The 27,919-nt window shown below is 44.7% G+C and overlaps 1 protein-coding gene across 4 annotated transcripts in view; it reads left to right on the forward strand.

Annotated features, from left to right (window-relative positions):
• Positions 1-27,919, forward strand: part of tspan9a (tetraspanin 9a) — a 162,048-nt gene that overhangs the window by 80,471 nt on the left and 53,658 nt on the right. For 3 of the 4 annotated variants that reach the window (XM_034588311.1, XM_034588310.1, XM_034588312.1), the window contains one exon: positions 14,935-15,016. In XM_034588311.1, the coding sequence (XP_034444202.1) occupies positions 14,954-15,016 (63 nt within the window). In that variant the 5' untranslated portion in view covers positions 14,935-14,953. Of the gene's footprint in view, positions 1-13,929; positions 15,017-27,919 lie in introns of those variants that run through there. The other variant, XM_034588309.1, reaches the window with a different exon arrangement.

Here is a 27,919-nt window from a genome sequence, read left to right on the forward strand (position 1 = left end):
CGCTGCAGGAATGAATCTTTTATAGAGAGGGGGGAAGAGAGAGAGGGGTGCAGACATTGGCACGACACACACAAGTGTTGTGATTTTATGTGGCGTGCAGGTTTTTATCTGTTGCTTTATCAGCAGTTGTTGATTAATATCTGGAGATTGCCCGACAAACACGGTGGCAGATGCGTCGTTAGAGGTGGGCATTAATCCGCGGCGGGGCAGTTCCTGTAAAAGTGAAGGGACCCAGGGCGTTTTTGCCACAGTCTGCTACCTTTATCCCTCCTCTCCTCGGTGACGTGACATTTTGCTGGTCTGTTGCCCCGGCTCTCTCCGGATGGCAGTGACAGGGCGGCTGCCCATGAATGACCACTGCCATATTGACTGTGTCTGTGCCAGGGGCCAGACCCCATGTCACTAGTTCAAACACACATGCACACGCCCACGCAGGCACACACACACACACACTGAATTTTACACACGGGTTAGTCAGGCTTGCCATATTGTGGGGCGGTGCAGCCCAGCTGGTCGGATTGGAGCTGAACTCTTGTGAGACATGTTTTCTCCTCGCTGAAGGATCCTCCATATTTGGTTGGATCTTTTCTTTTATTAATTTCAGCTGAAAAGGGATAGTTCCCTTTCACTCATTATCTACTCACTGCTATGCAGATGGAGGTGGTGGGTGAAGTGTTTGAGTCCACAAAGCACTTTTGGAGTTTCAGGGGTAAACAGCATTGCAGCCTAATCCAATACAATTGATCCAATTGATGCTGTGATCCACACGCGAATGTGGCTACGGAGGAGGACAGCAGAGGACATTTGGACTAAAAACATGGTGTAAATGACGCCGTTTGGAGATGAGTTTGAATGTCGGGGCTTACGGACACTTAGATGACACCACAGGAGCAGTATGGAGGCATTCTTTTTATGTAGTTTTTCTCCGTTTGAAGAAGTGGTCACCGTTTACTTCAATTGTACTGGATTTGGCTGCAACACTGTTTACCCCTAAAACTCCCAAAGTGTTTTGTGGACTCAAACACTTCAGCCACCACCTCCATAGACACACTGGTGAGTAGATAATGAGTGCTTTTTCATTTTTGGGTGAACTACCCCTTTAAATTTCTCTCCCCACCCACCTCTCCCACTCTCTCTCTCTCTCTCTCTCTCTGTGTCTGTCTCTTCTTGTTGTCATATGTGGGCGTTGCATGATGATATATGTTAATGACGAGATGTATATGTCAAAAGCAGCTCAAGATCACGCAGTGATCAATACCCCTGAGGTACAAACAACAGTCTGACTTCCTGCCCACAATAGCAAAGCTCCTCAGGCGCTCTGTTGTTTTCTTAATCCATCCTCGCCTTTGAATCCGCAGCCAGGAGCCCAAAAAGGAGTACGGATAACAGAGAGACGGATATTTTGCCAGTCCATGCTCCATCTGTCATTTCGCATCTGTCCTCCTCTCCTCCTTTTTTTTTTTTTTGTCCAACTCCAGCTTTCTCCATCTTCATCTCAGCACAGCGGTGCTTTTCAGCAACAGCCAACTCCAATATTGATGATCCCCAACTGACCTCTCATCGCTGCGTCAGCATCTGCTTCAGCGTTCCTTCAGAGAGACCCCGTCCCCGTCCGCCTATTGACTGGACCTCATGCTGGACACACTTCACATGATTTAGACATGTGCTGTGTGCGGCGCCAGCTGTTTCCCAGCCTCTTCCCAGCCTCTTGAGGGGTGGAGACTGGAGATGAAACCTGTGATGTTGACCTCGCTCCCTGTAGATACTGAACCTTTAATCCCACTGGATACACATAGATCATACACTGATCTGAGCGGTTGGGGGGGGGCTTGCCTCAGACAACAGCTACTCCCTCTCACAACACATTGAGAGAGTTCATCTCTTGCCTCCATATGAAGGAAGCACTGGGACATCCATAGGCTCAGACCACATGCTGCATGACTGATTGTCTCCATTAGTGTGCATGTCTACTCCTTGAGTGGTACCCAGAGGACATATTTGTCTTTACCCCCTCCATCATGCCCTATGACCCTGTTTCCCAGAAGCAGAGGTAGAGATTTAAATACATGTTGGATTGCTTACGAGGCGCCACAGGAACACGGCTCACCCACGGGGCTGAGGGCATTTAGAGCAGCGACACATCCGACCACCATATATTCTTGTTCCTCCGCAGCCCTGAATAGTTTTTATGTTGTGCCAGCAGCATCCACCCGTTATGGAAACCTGAGCTGCGTGTGGCATCGCTTCCTTTGCGGTCTGCCATTTTTTCCATATGACTCGGACGCGCTGCGATAACTGCATCCTCTTCATCCCGTCTCTCTTTCACTTCCTGCCGCACGTAAAAGACCCTTCACCTGCTTTCCTTTTTAACTCTTGGCCCACGAGGTCAGTGGCTGTAACTTACACTGAACGACAAAAGGCAGAGTGTTGTATTAGTTCATGTAAATGTATCATTCAATACAATAAGTGCACAATAAATCTGGACTGTGTTATCTCAAAGATAACCCTGAATGAATTCAGCCTTCGCTTCCAATACCCCCTGTAGTCAGGTTTAATTAAATCCGAACCAGTGAATCGATACGCAAGCTTCTGAATTCAGCGACGTCCTCCACGTATTCCCAGTGCACTGGATATGATTCATATCGCTGACGCACCATCTTTTTCCACACGGTTCTCTTCAATATTACATAGAGCTTAGGACACCGGTGCACTTAACGATTCCGCTCCTTTGATCAACATTATCAGAGCACTGTGTCGCTCCTGATTTATCTGCGGCGGCTATTCTGGGATTCATATATCATACTGCTTCAGACATCATAGGCTTGTGACCCCCTCCGCATTTGCCTGTATTGAACTGGGCTTTGCGCTGTGATAGGACGTCGCGTTTCAAATGGCAAGAGACACTTTCTGATCTAAATGCTAATGCATTGTCCTGTACCTGGAGTATACTTACTTTACTTGTAAAACCCCTGCCGTCTCTCGTGTCCCACCTTATCTCCCACAGCGCTGATGGACGTGCCTGCAGGTATTAAGTTTAGATTGGGGCTTGGCTGCGGTACTGGCTGCTGGGGCTTTGGCGCTGTGTGTGTATTTAAGTGCTGGCGTGTGTGTGTCGGTGTGTGTGGGCGCCCTGCGTGCACCTGCAGGTTTATGGATATGTCATAACTGCAGGTTTTTCCCCCCTCTCACATCCTGACAAGAGCCACAAACATCGATCCGCGGCTGTCAGCAGTGTGTCAGTCCGGTGCGATGGTCAGGGGGTTTTCCACCTCGGGACGACAAATAAACAAATGCAAAACAGGTTTAGCGAGTTGGCGTAAGCAAATTAAATAAGTCTGATGGAACAGTGTCTGGCTTTGTAAATGGTCAGTGAATACCAGCTTCTCCCACATGTTATCAGTGTTCAGACAATTTGACGTTGAGGATCAGGACTTGATCCTTTCCAGGCTCAATGACATTATCTGGAGCCATCACACGCTATTTCAGTTGGATCTTCTGAGGAGCATGATAACATATATATTAATGAATACCCTGTCCAGGCACCCTCACTGACTTTTGTTGCAAACCGCACATGAACGAACAGTGGCAATGTTTCTCATTTCTTGATTGTGTACTTTTGGTAATCTTAAATAATTTAGTGAGTATATCATCGTTGTGTAATCTCAGATAAGAAGTTTTCCTGCTCTCTTGCTCGTGTAGTTTTTTTCCATTCGCTGTTTGAGCTCCTCAAAGTATCCAGTCGACACTGGGCGGGTCGTGTTCTCTGTTTGCGACCACAGCAACAGACTGGGCCAAACGGTCACAGGCTCGTAACGGCCACTGGCAGCGACATGTTGTGTGGAAGGAAACCCTTTGTAGTCCTAATCCTCTCCTTATGCTCCGGCCTTGATCGTGCATTCACACCGCGGTCATGTGCTGTCGCATGTCATGCACTATATGTCTGCAGCGCTGGTACGGTTTCAGATTGACTGGTGGAAAGGTATGCAACACTAATTCCTTGTGTAATATGAGCTCAGACAAATTGTCTAGTAATTATGTGGCATTCTCTTTTGTCTTTTTTGCATGTGGAAAAAAACCCAGCAGCAATCACTTTTGATGATTGAATTACTGTATTACACAGCAGGGATCGCATTAGACTTTACGGTTGTCCGTCATTTTGACAGACAGCATCGTAAAACGTCCGTCAATATAAATCATCCCCGTCACTTTTGATGATAAAGAAACAGCATATTTAATTGAATTTGGTTTCAAGAAATTGATGACAATTTCATTTACTGTACATAACCAACTCTGTGGCTATGCGTTTATAAGGGAATGGAAAAAACAGAGACTTTTCACATCGTCACCACATGAAGCAGATGGAGAGCGGAAGGCACCGAAACACTGTGACCATTGAGCCTGAAGAGGCAAACACGGATGATGACATTTCAGAGAATTACAGATAAAATATGAACAAATCATTCATAAAAAAAAAAAAAGTAATTGAACTCAGCTGACATGCTGCAGCTGAAACCTAAGAAACCTTCTTCCTGGAACCTGGGTGTTTGTCTGAGCATAATGAGACGCCTCAAGGGAGATTGCTGCAGGGGTGATTGTCATTACGTTGTGCTTCCAACAGATGACTTCACTTAAGCCTTGAGAGTTTTAAGGCCAGGTAACATTTCTTCCAGATAAGTGATCAGGACTTTCTGAACGTGGGATTTCTTGATCCTGCAAACTCTCGCTCCACCTGGGGGAAGCCACGGGTGCAGCCTCACCCCCCTCTGTGACTCAGACGGTGGTCTTCATGTGGTTATTAACGGTGTTGCATGTGAATTATTTAACGTTACAGTGGATCAGTGCTCTAAACTGTCAAAATGACAGATTGGATTTCAGGTTTTTCAAAATAATTTCAACGAATGATGGAGAGCTTTCGATTCACGTGACCCCCGTCACAGAGGAGATCAGTCGCACGCTTGTATATTGTCAGGTTTAAATGTGAAAACATGAAAACATTTTCTTAAAAGCTCCTTCATGTTGACATGTGGTGCCACTGTTTTATTTTGGGGATGTTGTCATGTGTGAGATCACCTTGTGACTGTGGCTGTGATTGTCATGATTCAATTTCAGTCAGTAAATTAAAGACATTCAGTGGCAGGATATCAAAGACATTAAAAAAAAAAGTCCCCATGAAAGACTTGATTCTGTTAATTAATTCAGCTAAAATTAGTGGGCCTGCATTTTATTTCCTTCTGGTGGCCTCTTGGAAGATGCTGTTGTTATTGGGGGGGACATTAGGTGCACAAAAGAAAAGTCACTACGAAAAAAGAAAATGATTGTCTCTCCATATTATGGTATTTTATCGTCTCACTCCCATCCAACCAAAATGCAAACAGGGTTGAGAGGTTTTATATCAATGGGCTCTAAGCTCATCGTCTAAAGAGCATGACGTTACACTGGATCTCAAACAATCACTGGTGTCTTTCGTTTATTGCCGTCACCAATTTATTGCCTGGTTCTTTCGCAGTTCATTTTCCAGGTAATAAGAGTAAACTTCTTTGCAGAGGATGCAGATTTATTCATGTGCAAAGTGAAGCCGCACAAGCAGAGCGTCTGTGTGGGTAACAAGCGGAGTGTACGCACATTGTGCAATCATTTAAGTGCATATTACTATCTTGATAATTTGCCCTCAAAATAACGGTGAAATACTACGTCACAGACTTCAGAGCAGGTTTTCTTTTTTTGGTCAAAAGTGCAGCTGCTGTCTCAAGGTAGCAATTCACCAGAAAATGTGCCCGACCACCTCTTATGTTTAGATCAACAAAGCCATTGGCCATCAGCTTTTTGCAATTTACACGACATGGGCCCTAGACAGAAAAATTACTGCATCAGTACGAAACTAGCGAAGACTCTTGATTCGCGCTTTACAAAACAAAACAAGATATATTCAGAGATTTCAAAGGAACTAATATCAGGGGAATTCAAACAAAATACTGTGTACGCTACAAAGGAATTGACCACACTAACATGTCAAAATTACGTAAGTGAAAGCCGCCGGGTAGAGTCAAATTTCTGGGGCTGATCCACGATGACAAAGTAGACTTTTTTTTCTCCATCATGAGTGATGATGACAAACAGGATGCAGGCTACTTGAAAAAAGTAATGTCCTTCTGTGAGCATGATGAGAAATGAAAGTGTTAATCATCTCGTTTGGAAGTGAAGCTGTGAAGGTAACTCCAGAAATATCTCTCCGTACAGCGGGTAGGACCTCGGCAGACGGCCTTTCTCATCAACCTCCGAGTAAATAATTCTAACTTGTAAAAGATGAATTTGATGCAGAGCCTTGAACTGGATTAAACTCACGCAGAAGCCTTCTCACCTCCTCCTTCATCCAGCTCTTTACTCAGCTCATGTATTATTATTAAGAGTAGGATAAAATGTGCTTAAATATATATGAGGTGAGATGAGTTATCCAGTCATCAGGGACAGAGTCTGGGTTTTTAAGAATTGGTGTGTTTGGAAAAAGGGTTGATAGGGGCATGTTGAATTTAGCAGATATAAAGTCAATGCAAAGCTCAATGTGATATTTTAGTCATTTTCTTTTCCACTAGATAAAGAAAACAGCAGATTTTACTGTTTTTACAAACGTTTGTTTTTACGGATAAAACGCCCCCTGAAAGTTGAAGATTTTAATAATCAGCGACTCCACAGTTGAGAGATTCTTCAGTGGGTAAACAAATGTGCTGCTGGGATGAGAGACAAACAGTTTGCATTCGGAAGATCACATCGTGTGTTCTCGTGGAATCCCACATTAAAATGATTGACCTGTAAGTGGCCAAAACAATGGGTTCTTTTGTCCAAATTCTAAGAGCGGGTGTAACGATTGGACTACAGGAATTTCAAAAGGGGGTGGGTCCAGTAAAAGGGCGTAAACAAGAGACCTAAGTAAAGATAAACAGGAGTCACTCAGCCTCCACACGACACCAGTTAGTGACTGGGCGGTGAAGCCATAAAATGATCTTCTGGTTGTTTGCTGCACAATAATAAAAGAAAACATTTGGAGGAACTAAGCCCAGTTTGTACACGACTTGAAAAAGAGTGTAGAAGTAGATTGAATAAGAACTTTAATATATCGAATTAAACGACAAGTAGGACACAAATACATAATCAGCCACCACAACACCAAAAACATTTTAACCAGATCATATTAAGCGATGAGTAAACAATACAGAATTCTGCAATCTGGTCCCGGTACACAGTTGATCGGCCTTACATCCAAACTTTAGACATAAAGGCAGAGTGCTCCCTCATTCTGCAACAATCTAATCTGTTCTGAAGTCAACCAGGGTCTTTAATCCGCTGACATTTTGGAGGGAAATGAGTTTCATAGATGAGCAGGACGGCATTGATTCATTTCAGGAGAGATGAATCTTTCAATTAAGCTTTGATTAATAGACTAATTAGTCAGAAGATAATGACAATAGATTAGAAGGAGCAAAAATCTTCGGAGGTAATGAATGACGTAGAAAAACAAAGCCTTCACGAAGACACACACACACACACACACACACACACACACACACACACACACACACACACACACACACACACACACACACACACACACACACAGAGAGTCTTATGGTATCAACAACACAGATGAGCAACCTCAGCTTTCATACAAACAAACTGCTCTGTCACTTTTACCAGGCCTCACAGATGAAGTGCACCAAGGACACACTTCATCAAAAAGGATTGCAGCTCATAATACAAAGCACTATATAACATAAGTGAGTTTATTTTTCATTATTCATCCTCTGCCCCTCGGTTTTCTTTGGTTCTGGATGGAACCGCCTCCGGCCCCAGACAGTGGCGTGCAGCTACGTGTGTTTGGACTCTAAGTTTATAATGCTGTTATGGTGGATTGAGTGATTAATAACATAAAAATGATTCAATAAACTTTTGCACAACAGTGCTTAACAGTGCTTAACGGTAAGAAATAATCGAATTAAAATACAGCAATTAAGAGAAGAGGACCAGCTCAGATAAATCTGTAAAGCATGTGCCCTTCCTTCCCTTTTTCCTTTCCCTCTCTCTCTTCCACTTTTGATAAATTAAATTAATATTTCTTTGGAATTTAGATTTGAGATCAAACTTATTTCTTTTCTTTTTTTACTCCCTCAACTGGGCGACCTTTTCCCAGTACAGCTTTCACCGCAGGTTAAACCGCATCACATGTATCGTTGTGTTATTTTATATCCACTGCTGACACACAATATTTCTACTGTGCCGCCATCTTCATATTTTCGTTTAGTCATTCTTGACGTGTTCAATTTTCTTTTCAGTCATTGTGATTTCTGTGGCTCTGCAGTCTCATGTACGTTTAAGTTATTAGCCAATGCTAATGCTAATAAGGAACTTACAATAACATGGCATTAGTCAGCATAAGAAAGTTTAAGAACACTTCATGAATCTAATGTAGAGTTTTCTTAAAAACTCCCTTAAGAATACATTTCAGAAAAAAACTTAGATATTGGTGAATGAAGCCCATCATCATCTATTTGTCCCACTACACACACACATACATGCTATTTGTCATGTTGCAGCAGCAAAGGATAAAGTCAAAATAGGTAAACATACAATGAAAATAGTATATACGATAAAAACTGAATATAAACTGAGAGAATTGCACATTGAAGATAGACAATGAATATTGCACAGTTAAATTAGTTAAACCTGAGTGAGATTTATTGGTGCTTGAAAAGCAAAATGAAGATCATAAAAAAAGGAGGAAATAAAATGAAGTTACGCTCGAAGTTAAAACACAGCACACGTCAAACATTCATAAAAACTTTCCGGGGGAAAAAGAGATTTAAAAGACACCGAAGATGTCAGCTGTCTGATCTCGATCTGTGGACTCTGGAAAGTTCCTCCAGAGGTCACGGGTGAAAACGGCTCCATCCACAGATCTGAGTGAACCCTGCACAGTACATGTTATTAAGTCCATGATGTAGTTTGGAGCGATGCCATTTAATGCTTTGATAGTGATTAGTAGAAGTTTAAAATCAATACAGAGTGCAAGAGGAAACCAGTGTGAGTTGGCAGGTACGGGAGTAATGTGCTCATTAACACCTGCGCGGGACTTTATAGCCTCTCGCTTGCATTCAGGGATTCGGTCCAACCAATAAAGAAAAAGATAAAGTTGCGTGATGAAACGAGGTATGAATTCAGATTAAAGTCACAAGTCACTGTACATTTATTAGCTTAAAAAAAGGATTTAGGTCACTGTGAAGCTGCTAAACCAGATTCTTTTTAATGTGTAGGGAGGACGTGCGGAAAATTACACAAGGCCAGAAATAATGATACCCTGAGCACTTAATACACTGCTCTGGAAAATAAAGTGAGATTTTTTTTCATAGCTCTTTCCTCCGACATTGTACTCGTCTTCATTACAAACGGAACCAGCGTGTTATGAAGTTTATTTGTCAAGTGCCATCGATATAGTTTTTTTGTTAAAAGAAACAGTTTTTTTCCGTATCCCCGGTGTGTGATACAACTCAAACAGCAGAGACGTGACGACTAACACTACAGGATACTGATGGTGTGTAAAATAAAAAAAAATGTCATATCGTCCTGATGAATTATAAAACACCTCCCCCGCTGCCTTCATAACAAAGGAGCATAATCCTTTTCAACCCATTTAGGATTTTAACAATAACATTTTATGGGTAAACTAATGCTAAAGGAGGATTTCCTAATTTATAAGTTATTCATATAAGTATTTTTCTAATATAGGATTTCACTGCACAGACATTTCACTTAACCCCCAGCTGTTTTCAGTCTGACCACATACTGTTCTTACAAATACTAGTTCCCCAGAAAGCATTTTTAATTATAATAATTTATTTTTAAAGCCTTTATTTTTTTACACACTGTGATGTTTTTTTGAAACCAGAAGTAACCATATTGGAGGAGCTGGGGGGTGGAGCCTGACTGAGATCTCTGCGACACTGCACGCCCACCTGCACCTGCGGCCGGCACCCATTGGACAGTACTAGCTGTCAATCACATCCGTGTCTCGATGATTGCCGAGCTTTATCGGTGATTAAATGTAAACTAGCGATTTGGTTCATAAACTCTTTATGAAAATATTGACTGATGCTATAAATCAAGTGAGAAGGAGGGTCATTTTCTCATAGGCAGCCGGTAAAGTCGCCCTCTGCTGGTCATCCGAGGTTTCGGGCAGTTCCGCATTGACTGCACTTTCCAGTTCCTGAGTTTACGTCCATTTTTATATACAATCTATGTTTTACTTGCAGTCTTTGTTTGGGACCAACGACTACTATCGGTTGATTGTCTATAGCTATGCAATTTTAGACCATTTTCTTTCAGAATTAGTTCGATACAGTTTCTCGGTCAAGTGTTTGTTTCCCCTTTATCTTCGTCTGAAGAACTCTGAGGGACCGAGTTGGCTCCTGAACTCTAATCTCCTCAGCACTGTCTGTCTTACATGTTGAAGTAGCTGCCAGATTCACTCAACATCAGAGAGAATGTTTGAATACAATCGTGTTTCTCTCCGTCCCTCAGCCCCGGCCCTCTGCTCTGGTCTGTTTTTTCGCCGCTGCTCCGCATACTTTTCATCTTCTTTCCAAGCCTTAACTCCTCTGTGTCATCCGACAGACGCCCGTTCCTCCCGAGTCTCGCTTTGTCCCTCTTTCTCTTTCTTCAGCCCCTCGAACTATAATGCAGCAGCGGCAGAGAGCCCCTTCTGCTCGGGGTGGATGTCGATGCGATGGGCCCGCGCGGCTCAGGAGGGAATTGGCTCAGATGTGTCCTTCGGGCGACGGGAGGAATCAGTAACATGCACACTAAGAGTCACACAGAGCTCTGGTAAATGTGTGTAACTCCTAGACAGAGCAGTGCTGACACAGATTGTATTGAATTGGGAGTTAAGGGCCTGAAAGCTCACGGGGGGGGGGGAAAGCGCCTGGGCTCTGACAGCCTTTGCAGCTTTTTCACCTGTATTCAAAAACGGTTATGTCCATCATGTGACTTGTCTACACTTGGCAGCCACAGTCATTATGAATACGACTAAACCATGTGGAGTCAGAGGCTTTGTACTGATAACAGATTAGTTCATTGAATTGAAAAGCTTTTACTTTTATTCTGTATTTTGTGAAGCACTTTGCAACCTTGTTGGATAAGTGCTCCACACATAAAGTCGTCATCATTATTATTATTATTATTATTATAAATGAGCTGTTACAGGTGTCAGTTCAAAGACTCCTTCAGTGTGTGACATTCTCAGTGTGCCGCAATCCGTCAGATATTAAAAGCTTTTCAAAGTAAACCTTGTAAAAATGCTTGCTCGAGATGGAAAACAGGCCCGTTTTTATTAGTTCCTAGAAATATGTAACTTTCTTCTTCCAGACAGAACTTCCTATGACAGTTGTTGAGAAATATGTATTTTAACTTTTCGAATTTCCTCCTCATTCCCAAAACATTAAATTGTTGGTAACATCTAGGTTTAATGACATAACAGAGTAAAACTACTTCCCAAACATGTTTGCTCAGCATCTCTTTTTGCTGCACTTTTACATTTTGGGAAATGTTTATTACCTTTTTTTCCTCGCAGATCAATACCACGTTGATGTCTGTATATAATTGCAAGGCCACAAACAACAGCAAATTAACCTACCTTGGCATAAGGTCTGGACAAAAGGGCAATCAGCTAACTGTCCAAATGTAATTTAAATCCCCTTACCAATAGCTTAGGATAGCAATTATCCCAAAGCCCAACCCGAGAATTAACGCATTTCTCAAGTAACTCAAGCAAGTTCACTTTTTCTGTGGATCATTTGTCGATTTTGAATATTTCTTGGCTAAAACGGGCATCGCTGGTTTCCTCATATGAGCAAATAGACGTTAGGTAATGACTCCGGTTGGGGATAAAAGATTCCAGCTCATAACCCCCATAAAACCACCGTTTGTTAAACAAGTAAAGTGTATTAATTAAGTGAGCTTTGGAAGTGCAGGGACATGGATTTTGTCGCTGGATTTGCTGGTTTACTGCTTCTATCTTAATGCTAAGCTAATCTTAGCTGACCAACTTCTGACTGTTGCCTCATATCCCATAGAGACATAGATAATGGTGTCAATAAGTATCTTATTTTTTTTCCAGTTGCACTCTGATTACTGTTTGTAAATGCAATGCTACAGCCAAAAGCTCATTAGCTTCATCAGCTAACTGTCCAAATGTAATAGACTCCACACACCAAATCCTATAAATCACAATAATTAACACATTTCTCATTGGTTTGACCGACAGGGCAAAAACTTAAGGTTTTTAGGAGCTTGTGTGTTGGAATATTACCTTTTAAAGATAAAATGAAATATTCCAGCACATAACCCCCATTAAATTACACTTTTTTAACACTGTTTACACAAGGTCTATTGTTTTAATTAATGAGCTTTAGAAGTGCTGGTACATGGATTTTGTTACACTCCGTGAGATTTGCTGTTTCCCTTATTTCCTGCTAAGCTTCGCTCAGCCAACCATAATGCTGGCTATAATTACCATAGAGAGGGAATCAATCCTCTCCCACTTCCTAAAATGTGGAATATTAAAATCAGCACTGTTCCACTGAACTATGTGTAAATATATATATTTTTTTTTTACCACCACACCTTGAATTCTGCTGCTCAGGTTCAGCCTTGACCGAGCGCTGAAACCTCCGAGCACAATGCGAGCTGATTTTTACTCTGCAGTGGTGAGACACAAGAGGGTTGGATTAGGTTGTCTATGTCAATTGGGTATTACTGGATTTTCCATTCAGTTGAATCTCTCCCTCCATCTGTCTGGAAGCTGATCCATCACCGGCAGACAGAAGACCATTACCACTGCAGAACAATGTGCAGCCTCGTGGTGTCCCTGTCTCAGCCAGACAATAGTGGAGGAAAAAGTTTATTCCGAGAGTCGATAAGAGCAATTATACGGTTACTCCAATTGTTACGCTCAAGTGGGAGTAAAATTAAGTTCAGGCACACACACACACATACACACACACACACAGAGATAGGGAGAGATTGCTTGAGTATGGCATAGCTTTCTTCTTTTATGTATTTTAGTTGCCACCCTCGCAGTCAATATTATGAGGATCCTGCACCATTAAGCCTTTGTTCTCTGCTGTTACGTGTGTGTCGCTATTTGGGGAGACGGACGGATTTAAAGGCAACGCTTTGTGATAGCACGTTAGCTCGGTGTGTGTTTGTGAATCAGCGTTTGACCCACGGCTTTGCATCGGAGATTGTTCAGTGTCCTACAGACACTATCCCCTTTCCGTGCCTCAGATGGTGCCACAATTCCAAAGCCTGGATCCTCTTACACGATTCTATCTATACGTCTATTCTACATACTGTATGTGTGTACGTAGGGACACACAAATCACCTGTTGTAACAGTTCACTATGGCAACTTTGATCGATAAAATTAATCCATGCAATTAAAAACGGACCAAATATAATAACCCATGTCTGAGCCGTCACCTGCACTCAGGATGACGGCCAACGCTCTTCACATAGAAGACCCTGCTGGCAGTTTCACTCAACCTCACACACACGGACCCCCCACTAAACCCTGCTAATCCACACACAATCCATACCTCATCTACAAACTACCTTTCACACGTCCTAAGCACTTTAATGTTTCTTATGTTTATTTGTTTGCATTTTTCCATTTTTGCTCAGCTCATCTCTGGCCCCCTCAATTCCCCCGACAGCAGAGATGAAATTGCTGAACATGTATAGTCAAAGCAAACACAGTGATGGGCTTATTAAAGACACAGGGAGCGGAGAGGAGGAGCTCGGTTCCTGGCTGCAGCTGCTGCATTGGCTGTGTGTTCAGCAGTGGGGAGGGGTAGAAAGAGAGAGAGAGAGAAGGAGAGGGAGAGAGAGTTGAGGGAGGAGGACAGCACTCTTGTTGGGGGAGAGGGAATGCCCGTTAGTTGCGTCTGCCGATAATAGCACATCAGCCAGAGCAGTGCTATTGGGAGAGCAGAGCACAGGCAGTGCGGAGGACTGAGCTGCTGAGCGCAGAACGGCACACTTGAGGAGACAGGCACACTCCGAGAGAGAGCGAGGGAAGAGCGAGCGCATCAGAGAGGGAGGACAGAGAAGGAGCAGAGCAGTGGAAAGAGGAGAGGAGAGCGAGGAGGGGGAGAAAAGTTACCAGGTCAGCAGTAGAACGTGGAAGTGGAGCAGCTGGGACTCAAGCGGGGTCTCAGTCCCACTGGAGCAGCCCGGTGCAGCAGTAGGCAGCAGAAGAGGAGAGTGATATTACATGAGGGGATAGAGGCAGAGCTGTAACTTCTTCCTGGAAAGGCAGTCCTGTCATCAGGGCAGGGTAATGCTCCTCACAGGACCCCCCTGCACAGCTACTTCAGCAGGATCACTTCAAGACTGCAAGCAGGAGACACTTGAACCTGGCAGAGGTGTCTGAGCGCTGCAGTTTCTGATCCATCCGTGCACTGTGAAGTGGATGTGCTGGTGCTTCCCTGAGAGAGTGAAGCGGTGGAGCTTTGGAGGGTCGAGTTGTTCCGTCCTCGTCATCTCAGAGACTATGTTAGACTGTGCGTCAGGAAGTCCTTCATCAGCAGCTGCAGCCCTAGAGCATGGAGAAGTCCAGCAGTGAGGAGTCAGCCATTCACCGTAGCCCCTCAGTAGATAGCCGTGACTCCGATTTTGCCCAAGCCTCCACGTCTGGCCGCCCCTTCGGTGGCCGCGGGTTCACCGCCGGTGCTTTCTACGGCTCCACGGGGTCGCGCAAAAACGCACAGCAGGGACAGGCTGGAGCGGCAGCTGATGCCAGCGCAGGGGACAAGTCCAACAACAAGCAGAGCACACCCAAAGGCAGCAAATACGTGGTCTTTTACCTGGATCTATCCTTTGTGTTCCTTCTAGAATTCAAGAAGTGCAACATGGCAAGAGGCTGCCTCTGCTGCTTGAAGTATATGATGTTCATCTTCAATCTCATCTTCTGGGTAAGTGGCTGATTTATTTTGTTGATGTTTTTTGCTCATCGCACTTTGCTCGCGTCCATTTAGTCGACGTGATGATAACCAATGTGAAGGCTCAGCGTGCGACAACTTTCTCAAATGTTAATCAGGAAACATTATGATAAAGTGATGGTTGTCAGTGCAATATTGCGTTTCTAATTATTACATCAGGCTGTTTGTGCCTGCTCCTCTCTGTGCGTGTTGCTATTCCTGGATGTCATGACAGAGTCGATGGCGCTGCACCAGGTCCCCTTTAGTATGTGACTGTTTGGGATGGCAGGTAGGGGGTCGGATTGTGGCGGCGAGGAGGGAGTGGGTTCATTCGGGTCACACATTCACGTGGTTGTGTGATTTACAGTGAGCACGAAGTTGAAATGCAGCTCTTGGTATGCAAGTGAAATAGAATAAGCCTCTACAGGGCAGTTACATTGATGAGCAACACAATACGTCATTGGCAATACGAGCTGAGGTGGTGAGCCAGTGGTTCTGGAGGAGCTGATGTGATTTGTGGGCTTCATTGAATTCTTTACTCTTGTATGAAAAATGTCTCCGGGGTAAAATATGAACAGCGATATTGAAAATTTTAATAATCGTCAAGAATCACTCATTCTTGTAATTATCTGGATTTGATGGTTGAAATGTTTGTATTTTCAGGGTGTAATTAAGATGGTAATCGCATTAATGAGAGATAAAAATGATAATGTTCCCTATGTCATTCGCTCACAGAAACCTGGCCAGCATGTGGCAGCCTCTGATTGTTGCCCGTGCATGGGCATTTGTTTTCAAAGTGGGCATCCCTTGATATGTTTACAGAACAGATTAAAGGGCTTATGGGTTATTGGGCCAAGGCTTTTGTGTTGGATGCAGCGAAGCGTGAAGCGTAAAAACATCCCATCACTGGGGTCTCCACCAACCACGGCCCACCATGTCGCTGGGTTGTGAGCCCTGCTAACTGGGGCACACGGGAGGCAACGGAGTGGGCATTAGCCGGAGCCCAGCTGTGAACTGGCCAGCGTTTAAAACGCACACACGTACACGTGCACCACACAAAGCGAGATCTATCTCGATGTCTGTCCTCCATGTCTGAAAACGGACAGGCCTGCTAGTGGCCGACCCCGTGCCAGCAACAGGGAAGGGTCTCTGCTGTTTGAGGGCAAAATCTCCATGTCACCCTCATATCATTATTCAGTCCACAGAGGCAGCAGCCAGGGTGATTGGCAAAGACACAGAAATGGCTCAGGGGCTCCTCTGTGTGCCTCCTCCTTCATGTGTTTATTTTAAGGGAATGAAAGGGTCCGAAAATGCGAGATGATGTTAGATCCATTAAAGCAGACGCTGACTTACCTTGATGTGAGCAGCGCTTTAGAACTCAGTCAGTAAATGTAGAGTTCAATTAAGCGCTCGAGCTTTGACATCACTACTGTTTGAATTAGTGTTGGAGTTTCCAAGCGTTTAGCTGTATCGGCCAAATGATCGATAAACGGTTTTTCAGTTTTTTAAAAATCCACGATTTCCCTTATTGAAGGCATCAATTCAAAAATAGGCTTTTTTTTTTTATAGCAAAAGAAGCCAAACAGTCCGCAAAATATATGATCTCTAATTATCCGACTTACATGTGTGTCAGTTCTAGCCGGCTTGGCTCATTTTATAGATCAGAAGCCGTGTCAGTGCACTTCTGAGGATCCACCTTTAGAAGAGGTCACGGAGGTCATTACTATCTGCTTCTTCTTCTTCTTGAGGGTCAGTCACAGAGGATTTACGTCGAGGCTTTTACTTCCCAGTTTCTTTCCAGGCTCAATTTGTGTTTAACCCTTTTCAGTGGCAAAACCCTGCCACTAATAACCGGCTGCTGCACACCACTAATAAGGAGGTGGAAAGAGGCTTTGGATTTCAAGGCTGGTGGCCCCCCCGCTTCATGTGGAGTCAAGCCCCATGGCCTCCACGGACGTGTAATGCAACAATCCCTGAGAGGCTCTCCCTTTAGTGAGGGCTTGTCGAGACCCTAAGTGGCTGTGGACTTCCCCCCAGTGCGGCACATTTCCTGCTGTGCAATAATTAAATTTTTACTCTGGTAATGTTCCCTTAATGAACACCCACCATGCATATTCCCTCCTTTTCCTGCACATTTACTCTCTTGTTTTCCTTCCAGCTCCAGATCAAATTAATAACAGCTTAATCAGCGTCCCGTGGGAAGAGAGCGGGTTGATGTGTGGGTTATGATGCAGCATGTGGCCGCTGGGTCTCAGTCCATCAGAATGTGACAGCTCGAGGCTCTTTGGCATCTGTTTGACCAGGCCTGCTGGGTTGTGGCTCTGCAGTGCGCGCAGTTTGAAGGTGAGGGCTCTGGGAATATAGGACTCGCTCCTCTGTCAGGGGTCGGGGACACTGGGTCTGAGCAAGACAGAGATAGGTAGGGGTAAGAGGCATGTTGTATCTTGACACCCCTGGGATTGCAGTGCTCGCCTCTGATGCTCCAGGAATCACAAGGTTACCGCAGCTGGTAGGGAGGTTTGCCTCTGAAGGTCTGACATCTCATCCCCAGACTGAAGGGGGGGGGGACGGTGCGCTGCTCTAACACCAGGTGCAGCAGGGGTCTCTTCTTTCTGTCACTGCAAACATGCTGCTCACACACACACACACACACATACACACACGTAGCAGCCATCCTTGGTTAGCACACTCACCACCCACACACCCTGCGCTTCCCATGGCTTACAGTGGTAACTTGAGGCACAAGGTAAACAGCGGCAGGCACTCAAGGCATCTCCATAAATGCGCTCATCCTCGAGCCCCCCCCCCCCCCCCCCCCCCAGCAGTTGTTCACGACCATCTGGCTCCTCTTTCTTATAAGGGATTAGAAAAATCTGAGCCACAGGGGGAGTTTCGGGGAGATTAGAGCAGTATTGGGTGGCGCTGCTAAGGATTGAGAGCGCGGCTCCTTCGGTCAGCGCCGCGCTAAAGCCAACAATCGTCAACACAAATTTGCCTTTGTGCTATGACGGTGTTAGGAAGTGTGTGGTTTCATAGGGAAGGGAGGGTGGGGGGGGGGATCTGTTGTGTTGTGCTCACACACACACACACACACACAAACATCGAGGGACTGTTCGACCGGCCTGATAGGGTGATTGATGTTAAGCCCCATCGGTGTCAGCCTTGTGAGCATATCAGTGTTGGTGTTCCTGGGATTTCAGCCTCTTACTCTGCAGTGCATCCTCCACTCGCAGCCTCCTCTGTTCATCGCTTCCCTTCAAGATTCAATTTATTGTCCAGCGCTGCTCGTATTTATCTTGTCCAGTGAGACCGGGGCACCTTTGGAAAAGTAAAAAATAAATAAATCTAAGCAACACCACACACAAGCTTTTCACCGTAATAGATAGGTTGTGCCGTAGCCGTCCCAGCTCTGCCATTACCACACCATATCAAAAAGCCTCATTTGATATTCTTATTTAAAAGAAAAGTGTCGTCTCAGCAGTTTTGTCCTACAAGTAAAACAAGGCTTGTGGAATCAAAGCCACTTCTTTTGTTGGAGGAGAGAAAACCTCAAATGTGTTTAGACTTTCCTGAAATCTTGTGCTTACGTTGGGGATTGCTGCGGGACTTATGAACGATTTGGTCCAAAGCAACAGAAGATTAGTTTTCCTATTGATTAAATCACCGAAATTGTGAGGTGTGTGTGTGTGTGTGTGGTGGTGTGTGTGTGTGTGTGTGTGTGTGTGTGTGTGTGTGTGTGTGGTGTGTGTGTGTGTGTGTGTGTGTGTGTGTGTGTGTAAAGGTGAACGTCTGTGTCTGGTTGAATGAAATACCATAAAGCATTTCACACAGGCTGTCCCTTTCCCCCCCGGGGGATTTCAATCAAAGGTGCCAGAGCAATTTGCCTGTTTCTCATTCTCCGGATCGGCACATGGAAAGTTCAGTCATTATTTATGGCTCTATGTGCATTATAACAAACTTTTCTTTTCTTCTCCACCCCCCCCCCCCCCCCTTCCTCTTTCTCTAACACAAGAGGCACATCTGAACTCAATCAGTCACTGCCAGGTGAAACAAGGTTTTGGGGCACGGGGAGAACAGATGAGGGTTGAGCGCGCTCGGCGAGATGATGAAACAAGCCGCGCATGCCGAGTCGTCACGTGCATTTAATTCAGTCGATCCACCATGAGAGGCTGGCTCTTGAATTGGCTTTGAGTTTGACGTGGCAAAAACGCAGCATCAACCTGAGCCGGTCTGTCCGTCTCAATCCCACACCTCCGGCTATGATGGCATATGGGCGTTCAATGGATTGAATCAATACGAGGGCCTATGGGGGTTCACCTCAGCCGGTCAATACAACCAATCCTAGTTTATACGTCTTTTAGAATCATCCGTATCTATAGAAAACATTTATACAACTTTCATTTAACCAAATGCACAGCGTCTTCTCCGGAAGCTGCTCTTGTAATTTTTTCTGCAACATTAACATGAAGAAAATCATTATATTTATATGCATCTGAATCATTTGGAGCCTTTGAATCAATTAGCATCCCCTACAGAGCGCTGGGCCTTGTTCAGATTGGGCCGACCTGCTCCGTAAACTATCTCCATGTGTCCGGCTTTGTCCGGCGCTCCGTCTCGGGAGATCGCCGTAATTTACACGCCACTCCTCGGCCGCTTTCGATTTCCCGGCCGTGTTGTGCAGCGCCGCTGAGCTCATTAGCTCATGTTGCAGATCTACTGGAATACAGAGTTGCCATGTTTCACTCTAGGGGGTCGAGGTAATAGAGCGTTAGAAATAAAGGTGTGTTTTTTTTTATTTATTTTTTCGCTTGGATGCTGTTGGTAGGTGGTGCTCCTGCTGGGGGGGGGGGATTAAGCCTCCCACCCCATCATTCACCTCCCCTTTGAATTGGATGGGGCCTCAGACTTGATGAGTCGCTATTTTTGTTTGTTGGTTTAGTAAAAGAGTGATTATGACACACACGAGGAGCAGAAAAAACTGCAACGTTTTAGTTTGCAGAGTTAATAACTCGCAAAGGCAAAGATTAAATAACCTCCCTCACAAAGTAACCATACTATCCTTAAGTTAATGCCACTCATACAGTATGTTCTCCTCTGGGGAATTCAGAAGTGAAGTTAAAAGTTGACTGCTCTGCAAAAAGGTGACAGCGCAGCAGGTACAGTTTCTTCCCAGATGCCACAGTGTCGGCTGTGTGTGGCTCTGACACGTAAAGACAGTCACCTTGAGAACAAATGAAAAGCTTGTAGCTACAGGAACCTCAGCATATCAAAGACGATAGAATACCTCAGTGTGTGATATGTTCCATTCATCCTCATTCACACTACACGCCAGTATGGCTGTGTGATATGACAAAAGTCTCATATACCTGCTGAGGTCATTTCATCTCGTGTCTGGATAAAGATGAATTATTACTTGTTGCTCGAGTGTGAAACATGTCTTAGCTTATCTCCTTCAATCCACGTGGTGGGAAACAGTAAATTGTCTCCTGCAATGTCGGAGATGTGTTTCAAAGACTCGACTGTTGAAAATAAACTATAGAGTTTATTTTGTATTTCCACATGATATACATACAGTATATATGTGTATATCGTCCAAAATATGGTTATATAATATAATATGTTAAAAACGTCAAAATGTTGCTAGAAAGCACCTAAAAACTCAGTTTTGTATATCGTCCAAAATATGAGAAAAAAAAATGAAAAAAAGTCATACATTGGTATGAGCATATTGCACAGAGCTACATACTAGTATCCTGTCCTTTAGATGCAGAGATGTGCACCTCTCTCATGAATTAAAGTCTCCTGAGAGTGAAATGAGAAAACAGACACTGGCAGAATTTTGTTATCATCGTGCTATTCAGTAAATCTTCTCCGGTAAACTCTCAGCGGTACGTCAGCCCCAAGATTCAGCATCCCGTCTTCGCTCCAGCGATTAAAACGCAGCGATCTCGCTTTTTCTAAATATAGGCCCGAGGAGTTCAGAGTAGAGAGGATGGGTGAACGAGGGGGAAAAAGACGAGTGTCATTAGTTCTGCATACATAAGCAGATCCTTTGTAAAGACGATGTGCCAAAGCGTGCGCGTCAGGCGACAGGAAAGGCAGCAGGCGGCGTTGTGTGGTCAATAAATGTGCTGATATCGCTCAACCCAAGGGTCGTTGATCAAAATGTCTCATTTATTCTTTTATGTAGTTTTTATGTGTTTGGAAACAGATCAACAATTCAGAGACTATTGCTTGTCAAGCTTGTCTGTGCAGCTGAAGACGATCATAATGGAATTTAATGTGCTGCAAAGTGATGGGTATCATCAAGCAAACTCTGGTACTGTGGAGATGCAGCAGTCGGAAATCTGAGTTGGAAGACGAGTGCAATTATCGCGGCGTTTCTGCTGCCTTTAAAACATTTCACATATCATGTTTGTGACAGTTGTGCCTGTGGTGTCAGCTGAGCGCCACTAAACCAGACACCGTGGTCTTGGCCCGCTCAAACTTTTAAAGAGCCGTTTGCAGTGTCGCGCTGTGACAAATATCCCTCTGAATGTGCATCGCTCTCCTACTGCTTTGTCAGCCTTTTGTAAGATGTGCAGAGAAATCTCCACCTTATTGCACTTTGTGGTCCGACGGTATGATTTATTTAATCTCGGTGTAGCAAAACAAGTCAGAGCTTTCAATGTAGCAGCGTTACAGATGGAGAAAAAACTTTTTCAGGGCTATTTTTTTATGTCCTTGAGCAGCGGTAATGGTTATAAACTATCTATTCTCACCCTCTATTTTCACCTCAGGAAGACCAATCAATGCTAATCTTCCCCTAAACAGTGAATTAATGTAGATGGGGGGGACTAGCGTGCCAGTTCCAACTACTCAGCATATTCTCTGACACCTAAAGGCAAATTACGGTGAAATCAATGCTTCCTCCTCCAGCCTCTGCTCAGGCGGCTTAGAGAATATCATATTCTTGGTCTTCTGAGTGCAAACTGAATTGTTCCTGCTCATGTTTGATTAGCTCGATGGGATATATCAGCAATAAAACGGCATGTAAGAGCTGGCCTGCACACTGTACTTACAGTATCTCTGCAATGCACAGGACTCCTTGGATAAACAGTTTGCTCTGAGATACTATAGATGTCTAATCAAACCGCAGTCCAAGCCCACCACAAGACAATCCAATGTGTGCAGGGTGCAGCTCCCTGAGTTCTCCAGAGGTTATCAGCAGTGGGCAGAGGATGCATCAATGACTCTCTCTCTCTCCCTCTAAGACCTACAGTATTTCCCCCAGGGCTGCTCCTTCAATTGACTCAATTGGGCCTGATGTGTGGTTTATTTTTTTTCCCATCATGCCCCCACTCAAACAACCCACATTCCATCCTTTATCTTCCACTCTCGGAAAAACATTCGCCGACCCCCCCACCGCCGTGCAAACGATACATTTAAAATCCCAGTATATCAGATTGACTTTGAATGTGTGTGTATTTTAAATGTGCCGTTTTTTTCTCGAATCTGGGTCAGGAACCGGAGAATTCACTGGCTGCATGATAATAAGCCCGGGACCCGTCTCCAGCAGGGCTCCGCATACAACAAGCACACACTCGTCCTCGTTGTTAGCCGCGACAAATGAGAGACAGATTTATGCCCTGAACATTAGAGCATATATTGATTTATTTAGCAGAACCGCCGCAGATTACTGCCGTGCTACAACCCAGTCGTAAAATCGAACACATCGCAGTTTTCTAGATGGAAATGCATTATTCCATCCTCAGTGTAGATGAGCGTCTGCAAGTGCCTGACATGTTTTTATTGGTGTTTTTTAATGGGGGCAATTTCAAGTCATGTACCCGACATTAATGTGCAATTCCCGCCATCAGCCGGTGAGTTAGACTGTTTGTTGTGATTTGAAATGGATGCCTGTCTTGTTTTTGTTTTTTCACAGCGAAACCCAGATCTTCATCAGAGCAGGTTGTTGCAGTGCTCTCGTTACGTCGGATCCAATTTGAGCTCCACTCTTATTTGATGTGCGTGAGGTGTGCTCACTACCGGCTCTGATATTCTCCCTGAAGAGGGAGATGCAGCAGCTAGTCAAGATCCTCCACCGCTACAGTGGCAAGATAACTGTCTGGCTAACAGGCTGTGTAAACCTAATAGGGATTATTGCCATTCTTCCTGCATGCAGATTAAGTCTCTCCCTTATTACAGTTTTAAACTGTCCCCTTGACTTTGCCAGAGTCTTATCACACAGAAACGGTTCTGCTTGTTTATTTTTACACCAATTTGCAATTACCAGCCGTATTCCCAGACATGAAAGAGCATTTGCTTTGTGTATCTGCTCTGTTTCAGGAGATATCAGGGTTTTCATGCGTTCCTGGAATCTGAAATCTGAGGCAGTCTGGTTGCCTGCAGCATGCAAAGTCTTATATAAAACGGAAGCATATGAAACCAGCCTCCTTCCGTCACTTTGGTATTCAATCGGGGCCACAGAGGGATGTCTCACATCTTACTTTTTAGAGAGGACCTGACAGTTTTATTTCATCGTGGAAATGCGAGAGCACGACCGTAAAAAGCTGTCAGTCATCCCGTGTGTTCACCTGAAATGGCGAAGGGTCGGGTTACTGTTCACGTTCAGGTTATGAATTCATCCTTTGACAAAACATCAGCCGTTTTTTAATGATGCAGCACAAACAGAAAAACAGCCACGAGCAAGTTTACCTTGAGCTCATGCGCATGACCTCATCTAATTAGATTTAATTCAATGCATAAGCCACTGTTGATGAATATTATAGAGCAAATATGAAAAAAAAATGTCTATAAATTGTTAAGATTGAGTTTTATCCATTCGCTAGTGTATCTAATTCCTAATTAAAGGTAAAATAAGTGAGAAATCTGTGTGTCGAGACCCCTCCACACACACACACACACACACACACACACTCACATTGTGTGGTTTGTGGTCGCTGTCAGTCATTATTTCTGCACAGATGTCTCCATTTCTCTTATTAAGCCACCCAGGCTTCAGTAATGGGCGACTTGGGATGGCAGTGGAATACAAAAGCGCGGCGCTCGGTGTGGGCAGAGCGAGGTTGCGGAGAGGAGTCCAATCAGAGAAGTCGATTATGGGGTCACCGTCGCCCCCTCAGTGAATGATCTCGTTCATCCGCAGCGAGCCGGTGTATTTATTAACATACACCTTTTTTTCCTGCGTGCGTGCGTGCGTGCGTGCGTGCGTGCGTGCGTGCGTGTGTGTGTGTGTGTGTGCACTCACAAATCCCCATCACTGTACTTTATCCTCTGATAATATCAGCGAGGGACAGGGCAGCGTGTTTGGGGTCAGCCCATTAATGCCCCCGGCCATTTGGTAGAAATTTCACCTACTTCAGAGCAGGATTGTCATCAGTGTGGATCACCAACATGACAGCTCTTCAACTTGGCTCACGCTGGTTTTGCGGCTGTGCAGAGTGAACTGGGACAGATGGGTTTGGCCAGATTTTTTTCTCCCCCGAGTCCCCTTCTGAGAGGACAGACTGGCCGGGACCAAAACACTGTCCCTTTACCCCGGGTGGGAGGAAGTGAAGCATGAAGGCAGAAAGAGAGGGGAGGGACCTCTTCCCCTCGAGCAGGAGAGGTGAACACATAGATGTTTGATGACAGCCCCCCAAGAGGTGAGTCACCCTCACTGTCAGATGCTACTCTCCCCCTTTATCTCTCTCTCTCTCTCTCTTTCCCTGCCGTCCACATCATGTCACATTTGTTTCTCCTCCTGGGGGCAAACTTGAGAAAACATTTGGTCAATTTCAGGAGGAAACAGGGCAGAAATCAATGCAGCTTAACTGCTGGAAACAGTTCCTGAAATATTTAAGGCAGAAAGTCAGAGTGAAGAAGAGGGTGGATTTACCGAGTGTTTTCCCCAACTTGTCACCTCGCTTGTTTTTCAGTTAGGTGGCATGTCAGCGTTTGATGAATTGCTGCTTATTAGCCCATAATTTGCTGCACACCATTAATTACGCGTCTTTGTCACGTATGAGCTTGCGCCTGATTAAAGAGCAGCGCCGCGCTGGATCTTTCATAAACAAGAAGCATTGTTGCACTGACCTTTATGGATGAGTTGTGCCCCTGACAACATGGACAAACTCTGCTGGGTATGTTCAGGCTGCATCTGTACCTCATGCATCCACCTTCACCCATTTTAAAGCCTCGAATTTTGGCTTTTTTTTCTAGCGGCATCTTGTTTTTTGGAAACCAAGAAGTTACCATATTTTTGAGAAGAGGGAATTGAGCGTGACTGAGAGCTTGAAAACGCTGCACAACTAACTACACCTGCAGCCCGCACTCATTGGACGCTACTAGCTGTCAATCACAAAGTCACGCCACAATGTACACCGAGCTTTATCGTCTATTTGACTGTAAATCGAACCGTAACTTACCATATGACCATCATGTTTTATTATAGAAGGGTTGAAACTAGTCATTTATAACATAAACTCCTTGATTAAATGTTAAGTAAAGTTATAAATCAAGTAATTTTTTCTTTTAGCAACCTGTGGAGTCGCCCTCTGCTGGTCATTCGAGATAATACAGTTTGCAGGCACTTCCGCTTTGGCTTTAATTTACAGTGAAGCAGAGTCTATGTCCATTTTGACTCAAACCCATCTCAAGAGCGAGGCTGTTTTGTTTTTTTAATGATCAACTTCGCCTTTTTGGCCGAATAAATGTTCCTGGTAAATAAAAAATGGGGAGCTGAACTCTCCAAACAGATGTAACAGCCAGAACCGGAACCTCGTACACGTTCAAATCGTGATCCTCTAAGAACAATGAGGAAAGTTGGCGTTTCCTCCTTCCCTGGAAACATTGTGCCTTTAAATAATTCATATTTTTGCAAGATTTTTTTGCTTTTTTTTTCATCATCCACTCAAGAATTAGATGAAAAGTGAAGGCAGGTGTACCCAGAGAGCGGCAGTTCTGACAGTGGAATTAAACTGACAAAATAAACAAGTTGCTTTCTCCCTCCCGACAGCTCTGAACTCCCCAGCCTGATTAGCTGCGCATATACAGCAGAGTTTAGGTTCCTCCTCTGCATTATTCATCGAAAAACTCGTGAGATTTAAAAAATCTGTAAAGCCGCTCCGAGCTTCATGAGCGTAATTAGTCAATCATATTGGAATTAACAGACCTCCTGCATACATTCATCGAATGATTCCCTATATGTCTGTGTGGAAGACACATGCACGGCCACGAGTATCTGCAGTGATCCTACACAAACTGCGGCCTTGTTTTTAAATCATCTCCATGCAGGATGTTGAAAACCTGTTTTTTCTTGAGCAGGAGAATAAAAAAACAACCATGATTTCATATCTCATGACCAGGACATGAGACTAATTGAGTTGCGAAAAGCAGATGACGTGGATGACGAAGTATCCGCATGATGAAGACGAGGACAGTGGCGGCCCTCATCTCGCCAATGCGAAGGTCGACATGTCTGTTTGCCGCCGTCTGTCAATACTGTTGAGAGCCCAGTAATTGGCACATAAAAGCACATCTCTGTTCGCCTCAGTTGCAAAGCCCTCCTCCATCTTCAGCCCTCCTCGCCCCCCCCTCCCCTCCACTACAGTTCATTTTTCACCGAAGTGCTTAGCTTGCAAAAGAGATGTGAGTGGGGGGGAAATATTGTCTCTCTTTAATTCTATTCTGGTCCGTTGGAGAGATGGACGGATTTCTCTGCTATTTGCTTGATTCAAAATTGGCAAGCAAGGTTTGTGAGGCCTAAATAAACAGAATTATAACACGGATGAGTCACAAGTGGGCCGTGGCCGTCAGTGTGGTGAACAATCTTCCTCAAAAGCAATCACGTTTCACGCTGTCCCCACGTAACAATGGCTTTATTAGCCCGGTTTAGCCGCTGATCCAACATCGCCTCCGAACGCACACCGGCTGAGGATTCTGGCTGTTTCTCATATTAACGGTGGCGGGCGGTCGGCTTTATCGTCCGTAGAATTCCCCCATGATCAGCAGTTTTCCATTGTCATCCGCGAGACAAGAATAACCTCATCCGGAGACACATTTATTTGCCCAGGACGTGCTCCGGCAAGAAAGAAAAACAAAACATCAATATGCTTTCCAAACAGTTTCACTCTCTGTCGGCGCTGCGTTACGTGGGAGACAAGGGGGGGGAGGGGGAGTACAGCTGTAGCGGTGCACATCCTCATTATATCAGAGTCCAACACGGACGCTTGCTGCTGTTGTGTCCATTGAGATTCACCGTGCTAGTGCTGGCGAAGAGCAACGAGTCAGGGGGGCATCGCCGGAGAGTATAAGTGCAGAGCTCAGTGCAGTTCACTGTCAACATTTCTGTGTTTCTGCATTATGCATCCTGTTGACTTCCAGTGCACTAAGGAAGCAGTCAAGGTCAGCGAGGAGCAGCCCATGTATATTCATACCCACGGCTTGGAATATCCACGTCCATTTAGATGCTGCGTTTGTTGTTTGAAAAGAAGTTCCTCCGGGTAATTGCTCTGGCACTCACCGACAGATCTCACAGCCAACTGTGCATCTATCCTTGTATTGTAGTCACTGTGATAATGCATCTCAGCTGGAGCGCTGATCTCCCTTTGTTCCTTGCAGTGTGTGATTGACGGATCAGCCCGCCAAACAAAAGCTTCCCCTCTGCGGAGATGTGCGATAAGAGGCAGTTGGAAAAGTGGGATGGATTCAAATGGGGACATTTCACGGAGCGGTGCATTTTTGTCCTACAATTTCAACCTTTGTCTCGGGCCTCACCGGTAATATGACCTATTCTTTATTGGCACAGGGGACATGAAGCGGTCACAGCTCAGAGACACAGGGGAAAAAGATTTTTGTTTTCTTTTGACAGTAATGAGCAGCATGGATAAACTGCGTGAGACCGTTTTTTTTTTC

This window comes from Hippoglossus hippoglossus, chromosome 6, assembly GCF_009819705.1.
Source record: "Hippoglossus hippoglossus isolate fHipHip1 chromosome 6, fHipHip1.pri, whole genome shotgun sequence".
Taxonomy (NCBI): domain Eukaryota; kingdom Metazoa; phylum Chordata; class Actinopteri; order Pleuronectiformes; family Pleuronectidae; genus Hippoglossus; species Hippoglossus hippoglossus.